At 39.5% G+C, this 18,385-nt stretch overlaps 1 protein-coding gene across 1 annotated transcript in view; it reads left to right on the forward strand.

Moving 5' to 3' along the window:
• grb2b (growth factor receptor-bound protein 2b) overlaps positions 1–13,655 on the forward strand; it is a 43,734-nt gene extending 30,079 nt beyond the window's left edge. Inside the window, exons 4-6 of the mRNA XM_044100530.1 lie at positions 8,322–8,444; positions 8,861–9,029; positions 12,099–13,655. Of these exons, the coding sequence (XP_043956465.1) occupies positions 8,322–8,444; positions 8,861–9,029; positions 12,099–12,284 (478 nt within the window). The 3' untranslated portion in view covers positions 12,285–13,655. The remainder of the gene's footprint in view (positions 1–8,321; positions 8,445–8,860; positions 9,030–12,098) is intronic.
• The last annotated feature ends 4,730 nt before the right edge of the window (positions 13,656–18,385 follow it).

Below are 18,385 nucleotides of genomic sequence, written 5' to 3' on the forward strand. Positions count from 1 at the left end.
TGACTAAAAAAAGCATTGCAAACAACTGTTTCCCGTTCGGGAACCGTAATACATATTCGAAAACCGTTTGAAGTGTATGAGAGGGCTATTTGTCGTCTCCGATAGTCCCGCCATTCATATCTCTACCTCACTCACAGTATTAACAGCAATGATATAAAAAAGGTGTGTGCCAAGGTCTAAAATTTTTCAGAAATACATGGAAGTGAATCAGTGAGATCTGTCTGCTACCCTGGCGCATGATTTTGCTCTGAAGCACCTGGAGAGAAAACCGTAAGCGCTAAATAATTTTTGAAAACATTTGACCGGAGCAGGCACGCGTATCAATGTCATGACCAAGTTTGATACCAATCATGCAATATTTGTGAGCGTGAGGGCGAGTTAAAAAATGATTTGGGGTCAAAATGTCACTCTGACTCTCACTCTAGCGGAGCAGCCTTCACACTCTGATTTTTCCAAAAATCAAAAACTTTGGGTCGCTTAGAAAGAAGTTGTGGACAAACCATAATTCATATCGATGTGCTGTCTTCACTTTAAAAGAGATCACGGACGTATCTACAAAATGAAGTTTGAATGGTGTTTCTACATGAAGTTATGACGACACAGAAAATCCTCAAAAATAGGGTAATTTTAAGATTTAGAGGTTGCCTCGTCCCCTTGACGATGAGAGTTGCACCTGGTGAGCTCGTTAGTGATTTTGGGGTCGTTTTTTGCTTTTTACGTCGCCATGGTAACTCCAAACCCCACCAAAAGTAATAGCTCCAATGCCGGGATCAAGGCGCACGTTTTGATACCACTTTTGTGGGTGGGCTCGCAGCGGTACGAGCCGCATTAACGGTTACGGAAGAAAAATAAATAATTACTAGAAAATTCCTGAAGAAATTTAACTGGGGCCTGCCAAAGTGTGCCCGTCGGTTTGGACCCAGCGTTGTGATGCTAAGAATTAGCATCAATGCTAAAGAAAGCTGCAATGTAATCAATAGCATGTGGAGAATCACAAGAATGTTAAGTAAGCTGGACATGCAACATTCAGTATGATAAAGTAAGTGTATTAGCTAAAATGAGCAAATATGCTAATGTAAGCATAAATACTTTCAGTAGCATGTGGGGTATCATTAGAATGTTTACTGTCATTTACTTACTCCATTAAGTATACTAAACATGGCTAATAAGTCTGAAAAATAGAAAATAGCTTATTTAAGCTAAAAGGCTAATGCTAATCAACTGCCTTGCTGCGCAAGGCAGTTCCCTAACCTCGGATAAACAGATAATGCAGAATGATATCACTGCACCGCCTGTGCACTGTCCAGAGGGGCATTTTGAGGCTTTTATTTTGAAATTTGCAGTAAGCTTCATATTAAATGCCCACACTAATCCAATGTGTAAGAGTGCTTTGGATAAACCAGTCACATAAAGCCAAAAAGCAATTACATGATGTAAAAATTCCCAAGGCTTTTATTTTGAAATTTTGTTAAGCTTCATTTGAAAGGGTCAAAGTCATCCCATGTGTAACAGTCATTGGATTAAATCAGTCATATAACGCTCAAAAAAGCAATGACCTGATGTAAAAATTTTCAAGGGCTTTTATTTTGAAATTTTCAGTAAGCTTCATTTCAAAGGGCCAAACTCATCCCATGTGTAACAGTGACAGGGTTAAATTAGTTATATACAGCCCATAGCAGCAAGTTGTTCTAAAGGCCAGCTCAGTCCTCCTCTGTTTTAACTGAACTAGTAGTTCGAACTACAGTGATGCGTGTTGTAGTCCTCAGCAGCTCTCCCTGCTCTGGGTTCCGTTGCCATGGTAAATAATCCTATCTGCCATCTGTGAGTGAGACATCCAGGGGAGACAATTCTCTGTTTGAGCCAGCCAGTTTGACTAAAAAAGCATTGCAAAAACTGTTTCCGTTCGGGAACCGTAATACATATTCGAAAACCGTTTGAAGCATATGAGAGGGCTATTTGTCGTCTCACATAGTCCCGCCATTCATATCTCTACCTCACTCACAGTATTAACAGCGATGAGATAAAAAAAGTGTGTGCCAAGGTCTGTAATTTTTCAGAAATACATGGAAGTGAATCAGTGAGATCTGTCTGCTACCCTGGCGCATGACTTTGCTCTGAAGCACCTGGAGAGAAAACTGTAAGCGCTAGATAATTTTTGAAAACATTTGACCGGAGCAGGCACGCCAGTATCAATGTCATGACCAAGTTTGATACCAATCATGCAATATTTGTGGCGTGAGGCGAGTTAAAAAATGATTTGGGGTCAAAATGTCGCTCTGACTCTCACTCTAGCGGAGCGGCCTTCACACTCTGATTTGTCCAAAAATCAAAAACTTTGGGTCGCTTAGAAAGAAGTTGTGGACAAACCATAATTCATATCGACGTGCTGTCTTCACTTTAAAAGAGATCACGGACGTATCTACAAAATGAAGTTTGAATGGCGTTTCTACATAAAGTTATGACGACACAGAAAATCCTCAAAAATAGGGTATTTTTAAGATTTAGAGGTTGCCTCATCCCCTTGACGACGAGATTGCACCTGGTGAGCTCGTTAGTGATTTTGGGGTCGTTTTTTTGCTTTTTACGTCGCCATGGTAACTCCAAATCCCACCAAAAGTAATAGCTCCAATGCCGGGTTCGAGCCGCACGTTTTGATACCACTTTTATGGGTGGGCTCGCAGCGGTACGAGCCGCATTAACGGTAACGGAAGAATAAGTTACTATAATAATAATAAAGAAACATTCTATTGGGTGTAGAACAATAGGTGCCTGCCATGCAATGCATGGAGGCAGTGACTGACTTGCTTCGCAAGTCAGTCACTGCTCTCCTTATGCATTGCTATGGGCAGGCCCCAATAACATAGATCTGAATAAAACGTTTGCCAAAGCAGCTAATTTACTCACTCCTTGTTGGCGGCATGACAAGCCTCTTCAACCAGCCGGTTTCTCCGTTAATAATTTTTTAATAGTAATAATTATCAAAAATATTAAAAGAACAGCCAAATCAGAGCTTTGCAATTTTAATGACAAACATCAGGCCTAGTCTTTTTTTTTTTTCCTCTTAAATGTGTCTCTTAAAAAGATTGACGGTTACATTTGTAGGCGGAGAAGTAAAAGTAACATCTCTGATTATGATTGTTGTACTTTTTTCCAAATAGTTTGATTTTTCCTTGTCACCATGATGCCGCATCTTCCTTTTCTTTTCTTCTTTTTTTTAATATGGAGAGTTTTCAAAATGCTTGATTAGTGACAGTGGCTGCTTGTTGCCTTGAGAATAATAATAGATGAAGATGGGCTGACTTGTGAATTTCCATTACATTTCAGCATCTAAAGCTGAAAATTCTACAAGACTTGTTTTAAGGAGCCAACCAGAGGTCCCTAATGGCTTTTGAGCATTTTACACAGCAACCTCCGAATGCAAGAAACTGGTAGCATTTGCTGTCTCATCAGATCATTAAAAACACACAACATCTGTTGATAAAAGCTTTACATTTTGGACTAAAAACCAGTTGCATGCGAGGTAGAGTTCGCCTGCAGCCTCTTCAGATAAATCTTGGCAGGATCCTTGGACACGTTTCCCTCTGGACCCACATTGACTGCCAGATTACCTCTGTTTAATAATGTGCTCAGAGCCTCTTACACTTAATTGAATATTGACCTCACTGCATTGTTGCTGCTGTGCCGTCAGAAGTAACTTTGTGGAAGGATGGCTCTCACTCTGCTGGGCGTCTCCTTTTTTACTCTTATTTCTCTCTGTTCGTCGGTGTTTGTGGCCACTTGTTGTCTTAGCAGTAAAATATTTGGACCGCCGCCCTTTGTACTTTATAGTAAGAAGAGCCTTGGTTCATTTGTTTATATGTAGCCCGGGATTTGTAGCAACAAAATTAGATAGGGTTGCTTTCTGTGGATGTATTGTTTGGTTTTTGATAAACATCTCCGGTTGAAATGTGTATTAATAGTTGAAAATAGACTTGAACATTACAACCAGACAAGAGCCGATAAGAGAGATCTGTTGTTTTATTACTTTTGGTAAAAATATCATTATCAAAATATTTTAACAAAAATAAATACATGTATATAATCATATCACAGATTTAATGTCAATATTTGTTTTGTTATTTAAGGGGGGGGCTATTGAACACAGCTAATAATGGTGTTGGCAGTTGACAGGCTTTTTTTTTATTTTATTTTTTTTTTACAGACAAGAAAATATTTAAAAGCTACTTCAGGCTAAAGTTGACAGATCAAATTTAAGTAATTTTTTAGATTAAACAGTAGGTGATTTTAAGAGTTTACATCAAAACACTGGATAAGTTGATTTTGCTTTGTCCACAAGATATCACATTTTTCTTTGCTAATATTACCTAGCTACGTAGCAGAGCTTGGTTATTTAGCACTAATTAACCTATTGTGTTGTCCCCGACTTTTAGCCAATTTTACTTTAAAAAAAATAAAAATAAAACACCTCTATGTTAATAAAAGTAATTGCTGACATCTTGTAGATTCCAGCCTACAGACGTGTTGCAAGGTTGGTTATGCTAGCTTGACTTTGACAACCTTAACATGTAGAAGTGCTGCAAGATTTTGTGTGGTTTGGTTCAGTAAGACGAAAATAAAGGCGACTGTCACAGTAACTCTCTGAAAGGCCATCAGCAGCGCAAGTGTTTAAATTAGCTAATCCACCTCCTCTGTATTCAGTCATTTATTAATCGCAAAATAAACATGAAGCCTGAAAACATAATATGGTAGCAGACTGAATGTTCTCATGATCCACTGGTGGAGCTGTTGTCAGTCAGCTGCTATGACAACAGGTCTGTGTGTAGCGTAGTCAGCAAAGACTTTGAGAAAAGAAAAGAAGAGTGGTTTTGAGTTGTTCATTGGTTTTTCTGTTATTTTTCCCTTTGCTGTTGCTCTCTGCACTAAACGGATGGATGGGTGGATGGATGGATGGGTGGAGATGTAATTGCGCGATAGCGTGTTGAAACAGGAAAGGGAGGAGCCGCTCTGCTCCAATCATCTTCAGAACTTTGTCTGGCATTTAGAGCCAGTATATTTCTTGAGCTCCCTACTTCTAACCAGAAACTTTGATACGGAGAAGGATGAGGATTCAGGGTAAAATCTGAAACGTGCGGCATAACTTTTTGCTACATTTACAGCTGTAATTCTTTTCATGTGCCTCTGGACCAACTTTGCCCAATTTCTAAAGTTTTGCTTCATTATTTATTTTATTTATTTTTTAATGACTTTCTTTCTCCAGTTGGATAGTGAGCAATGGCTGCCATTTTGAAAAATCAGGAAAATATTCAGAGTTTCTATGGTTCAAAGTATAAATATGCGTGGCTTGAGGGCAAAAGCATTAATCGCAGGACAGGCCCATCTTCAAAACTTGTTCAACAAAAATAGTTTCAAGATCAAAAAAAGATCAATAAGTGATTTCTATTTTTCTTTTCTTTTTTTTTATTGCTTAGAGGACAAAGGGTTCCCAATTCTGTATTTTTTTTAACATTGAAACAAATTTTCCTTTGTGATCAAGTTTGTTTGTTTTTTTTTTTGTTTTTTTTTTTTGTAATAGCAAACCCCTTGGAACATCTGTGCCAACTTATTCTCTTGTATCCACTTGTGAAATATTAAATCATCTGCTGCACTACCTGTAAACAACACGTGGACTTTCACTAGATCATTTTGTTAATTATCCTTTGAAGCAATACATTTTGAACTTCTGGCTCTATTTTTCTTTTTTGGGGGGGTCAGGGGGTAGTTGTGGTCATGACCTGGCCTGGTGTCTTTTTTTTTTTTTTTTTTAACCCTCTGTTTGTCTTGTGGAGTTTGCCAGCCATATTAACAATCTGCTCCAAATGTACCAGGCTTCCACACGGTCCTATAGACATGCCTACACTGCTTTGCTGTGTAACAGAGCACAATAGTGTGATTCAGCACCCAATCAGTCAGGCCTGTCTGTAGACAGATCTTTGACCTTGTTGAACAATGATTGCGTTTTGTCACTCATGAAAACTTGTGTCTGTGTAACCATAACAGCAGCATGTATGTTGCCGATTGTAGGTCTGGTTTTAAACTTTTTTTGTTTTTTTTCCTCAGTCTTCTTTTTTTAATTTTGGGTGCATTAATTGCTCTGCTATCAGACTGATCTAACAGGGAAAGGGAGTGTGCGCAGACTTTCTGTCCTGCCAAGCTGAGATGCAAAGTGGATTAAGAGTTGGCCAGTTCACCACCGATTCCCAGCGACGTTTGAGGTAGCCAGAATCCCAGCTTTATGGATGACGTCTGGCTTTTTACACAAGTCTAAAGACTTAACAGAATTTGTCTTGGTTGTAAATCTCGGAGCAGATCAATTGAGTTCACACCACTTTTAATGGCTTAAACCTGATTTAAGCAGAAATAATGATGTTGCTCGGTTCATTGCAGACCTTGAAGCATACAGGTTGTTCCGTTTTTGAATCTGTGAAGCCATGAAACTCGCTTTGCCATTATCGTTGCATAACTAGTCTGGCTGTGGGTGTGTTGAAGGACGGCTTCATTAGAACAGTCGGTGCTGGGCTGGTTAATGCTTTAGCTTTTCCAGCTACGCCTCAAACAGACCTGCGCATGTTTCCAATGGGAGGAAAGCCCTGATTCTTATCATTTGATTTAAGGCTGCAGCTAACGATTATTTAGTAATAGATTATTCCGACGATTAACTGAATAACCAGATTTTTTTTTCTTTTTTTTAATTGAACATTTTGCAGGGTTTTTTTTTATTTAACCAAATAAGGATTTTTTTTTGTGCAAGATTAGAAATGCATTAAAAGATGCAAATAAGGATTTTTTTAAAATATTTTTTTTCTTAAATGAGAAAATGAACATTTTATTGCCTGAAATACAACAACGTGGTATTCCTTTTGGTGTATGTTTGATCATCTGCAGCTGCAGCTTAAAAAAAAAAAAACTCTACTAAAATACTCTTATTTTTGAATTAATTAATGATTAGCAAAATGTGCTTAATGAATGCCAGTTAAGTCCTGAGAGGAACATATTTCCAGACAAAGAAGGTTTTTCGTTCCCAGTGCAAAATGTATTCATTTGACTTAATTAAATATGACGGTTCTATAAGCAAATTACTATTTCTTGAGTCTTTTTTTTCTCCATGTAATATTTAATTGATTACTACATTGACAATTATTTCTATAGTCGATTAATCACGATTCATTCGATTAATCTTTTTTTTTTTTTTTTCCTCTAGCTTGATTGCGTGCATGTTACAACATGGTGACGACATCAGTTCAGCTGAATTCTGTTTCGATTTGTCACAAATGTCTCCTCCAGGTGCTTCCCTAAAATGTTTTAACCCAGATCAATAGTCATACACAGATTCCAAACCAATACAAGTTCAAAAACAGTTCAGTTCAGTTCATTAAGCCACTGAAAGGTTTTTTTTTTTCTCTCTCAGTTAAATTCCCACCTGCATCAAGTCACTAATGTGTGAAAGGGCATTTAGAAACGGTAAACATTTGATAGCATCAACTGATTAATCCTGATTAATCAGGATTAATTGAATTAATCTTGATTAATCAATTACAGCAATAATAGTCAATTAACTGTGAAATTGAGCTCATCCACTGATCTTATCTGCTTCTGCAAAGATAAGATCAGCCACAGGCTTGTTTGTCTCTGCAGTGAGAAAAGACTGACTGACCATGGTTAACAATAGTCACCTCACTGTTGACTACTTGGCAACTATGTTGCTATATTTAGCAACTTTTCAGACAAAAACAAATCAGCATCGTCCAGAATCGGAGTCAGTGTGTCTGGCTGTTTGAAGATTGGTGGTTGGTCACCTGCAATCAGTGCAGGCTTAGTTTTCAGCAACTCCTCCTACTCAGCAGGACTTTTTAAGGAGGACACAGGAGGCCATTCACTGAGGGGGAATAAATAAAATGCAGAAGCTCGTTCTACGCTAAAGAAGTAAATTGTTGTTGGCTGCTGTGGCTCCGTCCAGGAGCGAAACACGGCTAAATATACGAGCTTTGACACAAAAACGAACCAGTGTAAAGCAAATGGACTCGTTTCCTACTTGAATATCAGCTCCTCCATTTTTGTCTGTGGCTATTTAAATCTCGGGGTTTTATAGCTTCCTACCTGCAGGATTTCCTTCAAGTTTTTTTTTTTTTCTCTCCCAATAAAAGGTCAACCTGAAGCAAAATCCATTTGTTTGTATGCAGTCAAATTTCTACAGTACAGTGATGGAGGTGGCTTTTGATGACGGCAGGAAAATTTGCGCCTTTTTTTAAAATTTTTTATTTTTTTTGTGGCATTTTCCTTTGCAGGTGGTTCTTCGGGAAGATCCCCCGCGCCAAAGCAGAGGAGATGCTAAACAAACAGAGGCACGACGGAGCTTTTCTCATCCGAGAGAGCGAGAGTGCACCAGGAGACTTCTCCCTGTCGGTGAAGTGAGTAGAGCAAAGTCAAATGTCAGATGTCACACACATGGCAGATTTGAGTCAGGGTTCAGTTTCCTCTGAACTCAGCTTTTATTTCCTGCTTCTAGCACTTTATATGTTGGGTCTAAGAACTTTTATATTTGGCACGGCTGAGTCATTTCCTTAATCTGGCGATGCTGCGGCGCCGCCATGATGTCACCGATGTTTCTGCAATTTGTTTTGAGTGCTAGACTTAAGAACTGTAATTACTTTCCAGACGCTTTTCAAACCATTCAGGCAGATGATTAAAAGCAAAAATTACTCTGTAGCATGCAGTGCATCTAAACACCACTGTGGGATAATTGGTTTTTGCGTCTTTCTTCTTTTTTTTTTCTTTCTTTTTGTTTGGTCACCGTTTATAATTTTGCACCGTTGTCTTTTTCCAGGTTTGGTAACGATGTCCAGCATTTCAAGGTCCTTCGCGACGGGGCTGGGAAGTATTTCCTCTGGGTGGTGAAGTTCAACTCGCTCAACGAGCTGGTGGATTACCACCGCACGACTTCAGTCTCCCGCAATCAGCAAATCTTCCTGCGAGACATAGAGCAGATCACCCAGGTACGAAATGACACCCTGTGACGCATCCTTAACCGTTAACGGTTGGACACAGTTCTTGTACAGTGACGGAAACTACATTTTTGGGGTTTTTTTGTTGGTTTTTTTTGGGTTGTTTTTTTAAGGTTATAAGGTTTGTAGAGCATTGCTCATTTAACCACCAACTCAGATTACATTGACTTTTCATTAACTTTTTATAATTTATCTGCTTTGCAGAAGTATTTGTAACCTTAAATTTTAGTTGTGTTTTATTTAATAAAAATTTTTTTTAATTGGATGGACTAAATGCATAGGGCTGAATTGTGACATGGCAGGACGTACAGACGCACCACTTCACTCTTTCTCCCTTCCGATACCGATGTTTGATGGAGTCCGATCCGATACAGGAAAACATTGCTGGATTGACTGAGAACGTTTTATTTTTTTAAACTCAAGACAAAAATGTACTGAATTACAAATAACACAACTTTACTTTGTTTAGTCAGTGCAATCAGGAGTGGAACAGCTAATGTGAAATGAATAATAAAGTGACACTGACGAAAACAATAAGTTGATTTGGTCAAACATGCAAGAATAAACTACAGCAAGCCTTCTTTGAAATTACTCAAAGGAATTCTAAATATAATGTAAAATAAAAAATAAATAAAGGATGATGTCGCTCAGAGCATAAAGCATAGAATTACACTGACTAGATCTGCCCTCACCGATCAGGCACAAATGTCACAATACACCACCTGGAATATTTTTTTCAATATCTGGACTGATAAAGATATTAATATCGGATTGGTGCATCTCTAGAAGGAAGACGATGCAGGGGCCTTGGATATTCTGTACATATTGGAAATCTGAAAAGTGTGGAGCTTTGAACTGGACTTTAACTGCATTGTTTTAACACCTCCATGCGAAACAGTTTGTGGTTATTCTGGCTCGTTGTTTAGTGTTGAACTTTGCCCCAGACTGAAGTTTTGTGCCGCTTGTTACTTTTCTTTTCCCTCCCGTGCTCCTCCTGCTTTTAGCCCCGTTAAGTCTCACCACAGCGCCGACGTACAGGTGGGAACGGTTTCCTCACGCCAAACTTTTCTCAGCTCAAAGTTCAGTTTCGGTCTCATCCAACGACGTCCATTTTTCATTTGTCCGCCTCATTTTTGTTACATTCCTTGCATCACACAAAACCAGGCTTCTTATAGCGTTCTTTCGGCAACTACTTTCTTTTTGTTCATCCTCCCATTCAAACTCGATCAGTAAATACAAATGCTTCCCACACTCCTCAGGTTGTTATTTCAAACCGCGTATTTTCCCCTCCATTTCACAATTAGACTCTCTGTGGGACTGCAACACAAACGGCCAATAAAAACACATTGAATTTGTGGTTGAAACTGTGAAAAAAGTGCAAATACTTTTCCTGGTTTAATGTCTTCTTTTAGTGGTGTGAATGTTTTAAGAAAACATAGTGATTTGAAGTGTGCTTTTTGATTAAAAAAGCCTGAGCCTCGTAAATAAATGAAACACTGTCTTCTGTGTATTACATTGCGTAAAGATTCATCCTTGAGAAAGAAACATCAGTCATGTTCTGCACACACCACAAGCCACAAAATGCTAACAGCAAACGACTTACATGCACATGCTCTATATAAATCTTGATTCACTCAGAAGATGTTTACATGCTGGGCAAAGTGAGCAGATGGAGGGGAAAAGTCATTTATCATATTCAAGGTGCTATTTATTTGGTGAAGATCCTGGAGTATCTCTTTTATTATTATTATTATTATTATTATTATTATTATTATTATTTCTTCCAAAACATTTACATTGGACAAAATGACTAATTGTTTCGCGTCAGATTTCAAAGACGGTGCAGATTCTCCGACCAATCAGACTCTGAAGCAGCGAGGGATTTTTTTTTTTATTTTTTTTTTTTAGCGTTCCATCTAAATCGCTTTCACGGTTTGAACTCCTCTGTAGTTTGAGGGTGACCTGCTTTATAAGAGGGGGGAGTGTAAGAGGGGGCAGAAAACACCCCTGGAAATTTAGTGGCGGTTAGGTTAGGTTAGGTTGCAGGCTGCAAGTTTGAGGGCCAGCGGCAGAGGAAGACAGAGAGGAAACAACCCAAACCACTCAGAAATGAAATGATGCTGCAGGTGAGACAAAGGCAAAGACTGAGTTTTTGTGTGTGTGTGTGTGTGTGTTAGTTGGGAGGTGTTAATGTAGTATTGTGAGTATGATGACAAAATCGCACCTTTTTATTTATTTATTTTTTTTAAACTGAGGGTGACTGCAGCCTATTTTATGTTCTCTGTTTCAGATTGTTTTTTTATTTTTTTTTTCAGTTTAATTGTATGTAACACATTAAATGAAATTAGATTATCTTGTTTTGGTTTTTATTCCCCTCACCTCCCTTTTTGACATAAAAATTAGAGAGGCACTGATCCAATATTAATATCCGTTTCGTTGCCAATATTGGACAAAAATTGTAGGCTGGCTGACGACGTGTCCGATCCATGAGGACGGATCTGTTCAGAATAATTCTATGCTCTTACCCTCTGAACTACGTCACGCTTTATTATGCTACATCATACTTAGAATTCCTAACTACTCTTTCTGATCCACTTGAAAAAAAGATTTGTTTTCATATACGGTACTTCACTTAATGTTTTTGTCAGTTTCACTTCATTATTAATTTCACATTGGCTGTCATACTTCTAATTGCACTAAACAAAGTAAACGTTGTTCTTTTAACACGTTTGACCAAGCTTGTGAAGCTACTGGTGTATTTAAATGTGCTGCTCTGGTGCAGAATTATTAAATAAAAACTTTTTTTTTTTTTTTTTTTTTTTTTTTTTTTGTCAATTCAGAATTTTTTTTTACATTTATTTTTATACTTAACCTCATATCAGTATTGGAAGTGGGGGGGGGGGGTGGATCGGTGCATCCCTAGTAAAAATGATTCGTCTTAAGTGTCCTCTCTGGTTTGGACTTGCTTCACATTGAAACTGCCGCTACAGAATCACCGTCGTGTTTCTCGCACGCCATTTTCCCCGCTTTGATTTCATTTCTCTCTCCTTTCCCCTCCAGCACCCGACGTACGTGCAAGCGCTCTTCGACTTTGACCCGCAGGAGGAAGGCGAGCTGGGCTTCAGGCGCGGCGACTTCATCCAAGTCCTGGACAACTCCGACCCCAACTGGTGGAAAGGAGGCTGCCACGGCCAGACGGGCATGTTCCCACGCAACTACGTCACGCCTGTTAATCGGAACATGTAAAAAAGGCAAAAATAATTCCAAAAAGAAATGTCAGACCAACACAACAGCAACCATCACCACCATTATCATCATCACTGCTCTTGACCTCATCCTCCCTGCCATCCAACCTGCAACCAACCTTTTCCCCCTCCCCCTGCCCCGCCCATCCCATGGTGACCATAAAAAATAAAAAAAAAAGAACACAAAGAAGGCAAAAAACTGAAAGAAAAGAAAGGGAGAGAGAAAACAGGAGTAGAGCTGCCGTAGGCGTAGCTTCGTGGGCGGCAGCAGAGCGGAATCGACCTCCATTCGCCGGCGAGAAAGGTTCGCCTCCCTGCTGAACGCCTCGGCGAGGACCGAACTGTCTGAGGGAAATCAAAACGCAGGAGGGAGGGGGAAGAGAGAAAACGACAAAAAAAAAAACTAAACTAAAGCATAGTGCACCAACCGTGAAGATAACCAAATGATTGAACCGCTCCCACAGCTGCTTCTGTCTTCTCAACTTCTTAACATTCTGCCCGTTTCTGTTCCTCTTCTTTTCTCCTTACCTCTTTGCCGCATGTTGCTCTGTTTTTTGTTTTTTTAAAGATCACGTCAAGGAGTCGCCTACCAATTAAAAATCGTAAGTCGTTTTAAAGAAAAATGGAGAAAAGGCTAAAAAAAAAAACTAAAAAAAAAACCTGTTTTAAATAATGTACAAAAAAAAAAACAGAAGCGAAGCCATCTACGACATCGCAGCTAGTTTCCACGTTCTAGACCGTCGGCATGTGAGCGTCGTGCGTCTGTTGTCGACTTTATAAATGAATCACGTATAGAGAGAGAATCCATTTTTTTAAGAATATATATTATATATTTGTATGTTTGTCCGTTTTAGCTCTCCACAATTTTTTTTTTTTCTTTTCCCATTTGTAAATTATGTTCAACCTTCTTGTTGGCTTAGATAAGACCTAGTAGCTCTAGAATGTGATAACTGTCGACGTTGATTTCCTTTTATTTTTTTGTCTCTTTCTTTAACTTATCCGAGGACTCTCGGATAGCGAGACACGACTTTTTTTGGGGGGTTTTTTTGTTTCTTGGGCTTCGCAACTTCCGATTCCAGGAGATTTCTTGGCTTTGTTCATGCAAGTACGGTAAAGTTTAGTCCTCTGAAGGAGTTCGGTCTGGTCAGGAAGCTAACGGCGAGAGCCGGAGAGCGCTGGAAAAAGGCCGACCGCGGCTAACGCACCGATCGCGAGCCACGCTGGGGGGGTTTCTGTTTTCTTTGGGCAGTGAATGTAGCTGACCGCACCGACAGACAAATATGAGGGAAGCACGGTCGGAGAAACTGAACCACACAACCACCACAAGGGATTAAACTAGAAATAAACAAAATAAACAAGACATGCTGATGTACTCGTGTTGTCAATATTCATTTCTAGAGAGATTGAGAGAGTGGTCTATATGTACAGGTAGTTAACGGTCATATTCAGACACATTAAATGCATGCATTAGCAGACGCTCTCCTGCAAAGCAACAAAAGGGGCTGAGTTCGGATAATCGTGAGACCTGCAGGTGGCCGATTCACACTTTGGAAAACTGAGATTGTTTTTAATTTTTGTTTTCTTTTTAATGCTAAAAGTTGAGAGATCAGCTGAAATAATGTAAAAAAAAAAAAAATCTTATTTTTTTGTGTTTTTAATGTGGTGTGTGGTCAAGCACTTTCTTCTTTGTTTTTTTTTTTTTCTTTTTTCTTTTTTCTGAACATTCAAAAAAATATTTTTTCCGTCCGTTCCAGTGTACGTTTTTGATTTACTGTTTTGTGTTCACCTTATTTTCGCTTCAGTTTCTCGTTCTCTCTGGATAGTGCCTTTCTCTCTGGTGTTTGTGTCTCTGATCTGCTACTATGAGCCCCACCCCAAACCCCACCACCACCACCACCACCACCACCTCTGCTCTGGATCTGTATTGATAATAAATGTAAATAATCCAAGATGTCCCATCTGATTTTAAAAAAGGAAAAACAAAAAAAACTCGGCCTCCTGCCCTCCTACATCAGCCCACCTTCATCTTTTTTTGCCCTCACCATCAAGGAACTGTTGTGTCTCTTTCTCCTTGTCTTGCATAATGACAGTTTTTGCTTCTTTTTTTTTTTTGTGCGTTTTATTTTTTTGTTTGTTTTCAATTAATAAAATGCAATTATTAAAAAAGGTTGTATTTTATTTATTTATTTTTTTTAACTAATAAAATGTCCTGTTACTAAAAGTAAAAATTCATTCTATACACCAACTCGTTTAGCAAAAACCTTTGTTTTCTCCTGACACTTTGTTAGTCTTAAAGAAAGTCTAAATTAATTTTAAGATTGTAAATAGTATATCACCTTAGCTATAGCATGAAGCATTCTGGTTTTGGAAACGGCGACTTCACCGAAGCAAAAGAATAAACAATTACTGAAATAGTTAAGCTTTTGAATTGTATTGCTTCTCATCTTTCTGCTCTTTTTTTTTTTCAAATAGGCAATGCGTAATTTTCATTATATATTATTTAAAATGACGTCCAGTATGCGTTGATATTAAGCTAACCATCTGCCTTAGCCAGCCTGCAGTCCGCTCCTTTACTGTATAGTCTGGAGTGATGAAGTCGCTTCTGTAAAGGGAGTTATGCATTTTCCACACATATATACATACTGCCATTTTATAGCACAAACAAGTAACTGGTAACTTCAATTGTTATTGTATGTACCAACAAATAACTTGAAAGAGATTTGATTTTGCAGTATAGACTTATCTGACTCTTGAAATTAGCTTCTGTCTCTTTAAGGACCTCCCACGCAGTCCAACACTGCGCCAAATGTATATAGAATCTCATTAACTTGCACAACTCTGCCCAAAGGTTTTAGACATTCCCCCTTCTTTAGCGAAACTGTGGTAGAAAAACGCATCTTTGAGTACATTGTATTTCCATTGGCTGTTTCAGGGTTTACTCTTAAGGTCGGGTTCTTGTTTTTAAAATGAACCCTGAAGGATCAATACCACAGCAGACTTTGACAACCAGGGGTTTCCCTAAAAGGATGTTGATGCTCTTAGTCGAACTTCGGGTATTACAGTATTCATCACTGAAGAATTTCGCGGTAGAACTAGCACTTTATTTTTCTTTCTTCTTTTTTTCCCCCCCGGCGCTCTATTCCTAAACATTAGCGTCAGAATCAGGCTACCATTAATAAAGTTTCTTCTTGTGCCTCCTGATCCTGAGACGGAGATGATTCAACAGCCGATCTAAAAAGAGGAAGCTGATTTTATTTTTTTTTTATATAAGTCAAGGTTGCATTGCTCTACATGCCGCATGTCGCTGCAACCCTGCAAGATGCATCAACCACCCGTCTGACGCGCCGTATGCGTCACTTTTTTCTTTTCTTTTTTTTATTTATTTTATTCACGATCGGCACTCGAGAGATCAGATTCTGTTACATCGGTGCTCTTTCTCTGTAGGCCTCTCGACTGGAATTATTCAACGCCTTGTGGGTCTGAAATAATGCCATGCTGCCCGAGTGCATCTGTTCAATCAAATGGACGAGGTCATTCACACCGCGGCCTAATGCCTTTACTGAAGTCTGAGGCTAAAGTAGCATTTCTGCCCCGGGGAAGGAAGGCGGGAGGGGGTTTGCCTCTGAAGTCTGACGAAGCTGCCATATGGTGCCTGCTGTAGGAGTGGAGAGCAAGGCTTTAAAACCTCCTGCCCTCCATTCAGTCGTGACACGTTAAGATGATTTGAGGATTTGCAAGTTCCGAGTTTAGAAGATTATTATCACTATGTGAACCAGTGCGGGTTTGTGCCACTGTTATCAGGGTTTTTTTTTTGTTGTTTTTTTGTTTTTTCAAAACCACACAGTGGTTCCCATATGGGATTTTTTTGTTTTTTTTAGATACCTTGAACTAGAATTGAAGCCTTTTTATTATTGTAAAATCCATAGCCTTTAAATGTTTCACAAAAACACCCACACTTCAACACACTTCAGTGTCATCTACTGGGATTTTATGTAGGACACAAAGTAATGTCCAAATGTGAAGAAGGAAAATGAAAAGACACTAGTTTTCTAAACAATGCTTTACAAATAAACCGTTGAAAATGCAGCACGGGTTTGTTTTCAGCCCCCTTTCGGCCTGATGCACCTAAATAATTTCCATTCCGTTCAATTGCAAAATTAGTAAGCAGTAGGGTTTTAATCCAATATCAGTACAAACTACGGTATTCTTTGAAGGTTTGCGAGGGTACATTTATACAGCAGGTCTTAATGCTCGATTCTGTTTTTCTTTTTCTTTTTTTGAGTGGTTGTTTAAACTACTGAATGATGCGACCACAATCGGACGCAGCGTTCGAATGGTTTGCTACCCGCATTGCCCACAAGAGGAAAGACGTCACACAGCAGCGCACCGTTTACGGAAGTAGAGATGGATTCGACCGTACGAGGATTGATTTCATAGTTATTCAGAGCTGACAGTGTTGTCACAAGATCATAACAAGAAGGAATGACTACTGGCAATGGCCTTTTGTGGAGCGCTGGCTGCAACTTCTGTGGGCAAGTCTGTTTAGTCGTGTAGTCGGAACCAAGAGGGGTGTGATGCTCTTCAGGGATACAGACTTCTTTCATAATTGTAATTTTCAGACGTTGTTTACGTCCTGATTTACTTGATCTGACTTATTCTATTCCAGAATTATGATGGGTGTCGTGAACGTCGGATTAAATGCGACATAGCCATTCATCAGATTTTTTTGGAGGTGAAAAGGTCAAAGTTGGGCCATTCAGACCGACGTCAGAAAGTCAAACTCAAGTCTTGTGTGCGCCTTTCTGTGTGAATGTAGCCTTTGAGAAGAAATACCAAGGAACCCTTGTGGTTAGGTGATGGCCATGGCCACTTGAAAAGAGAGGGAGCTTCCTGGATTAAAAACTATTTCCCAAACTGGAAACATCTCAAAGAAGACTGCTCAATTTATTATCTGTAAGCGGCACAGCTGCAATCGTGGCAGTCCAACAATAAAGAAATTCCAGGCATTAATCCGAGCAGCAGAGGGACCCACAGTAAGTCTGCAAGAGAGCTGCAGAGACACTCAGCTCAGGTGGAAGAATTTGTCAACCACACAACTGTTAATCCCCACAAATCTGACTTTTATGCAACAGAGGTGGAAAGAAAGTCACAAAAAGTCCTGGTCATATGACACCATGGCGGAACTGTTTGACCCACATGCAAAACACCTCGACCACGCTGCGTTCCCACTGTGAAACATGGCGGAAACTTCATGCCGTGGAGGTGCTTTTTCAGGATAGGGGAGGAGGTTCAAGCTAAAAATAGGCCAATAGAAGGGAAATGCTCTGGACTTGCAAAGGATTTGGAGGTTCAGAAACACAACCCAAAGGACTTGTCGCGAAAGTTAGCTTGACAAAGCATTGACTCTAAGGATCTAAACTCAAAAGTACGCCACACTTGTCAGATTTTCATTTGGAAGAAATGTCGAAAGAGATAACCTTTGTTGATTTATGATTAAAATGACTTCTTTTTAAAATCGGCTTGAAGGGTCATCGTAATGCCACCAAAGAGCAAATTTCCCGCAGAGCAATGACTGCTCTCATGTTGAACCAGAAGCGCAACTGTAGCTGTCGCCACACCCTGACCCTCTTGGAGGAGGACGGTTTTCCCATTCCCAACGTCAGATTAGCACTACACATCAGGAAAAAGGAGGAAGGCTGTGAGTCATGACCCAATGCAAATGATGGAACAGTGAAAAAAATTAAATAAATTAGCATGGAAGAAACACAAAAATTCCCACAAGAGGATGTTAAAATTTGCTTGGTTACGGTCCCCAGTCTGTTTCTTGCCACACTGCCGTCAAGTGTGCCAGCCAGGGGGGGGATGAACTTAAATCCCGCAATCACAAATCCATGCAAACAATAGACATCTCCGTAGAGGTGGAGGTGTTTGATAGGCATTAAAGTTATCAGATCACTTGCTTGAGCTGCGTGAGTGCATGCATTTATCTGGCACGCAAAGGTTGAGACTTTCCACGCCACTCCCCATCAGTCCCACAGGTACAGGTGATGAGCTTCGTCTCTTTCATCACAACACGTCTGACTGTGTTTGGACTGACATGAG

Source organism: Gambusia affinis, linkage group LG19, assembly GCF_019740435.1.
Source record: "Gambusia affinis linkage group LG19, SWU_Gaff_1.0, whole genome shotgun sequence".
Classification (NCBI taxonomy): domain Eukaryota; kingdom Metazoa; phylum Chordata; class Actinopteri; order Cyprinodontiformes; family Poeciliidae; genus Gambusia; species Gambusia affinis.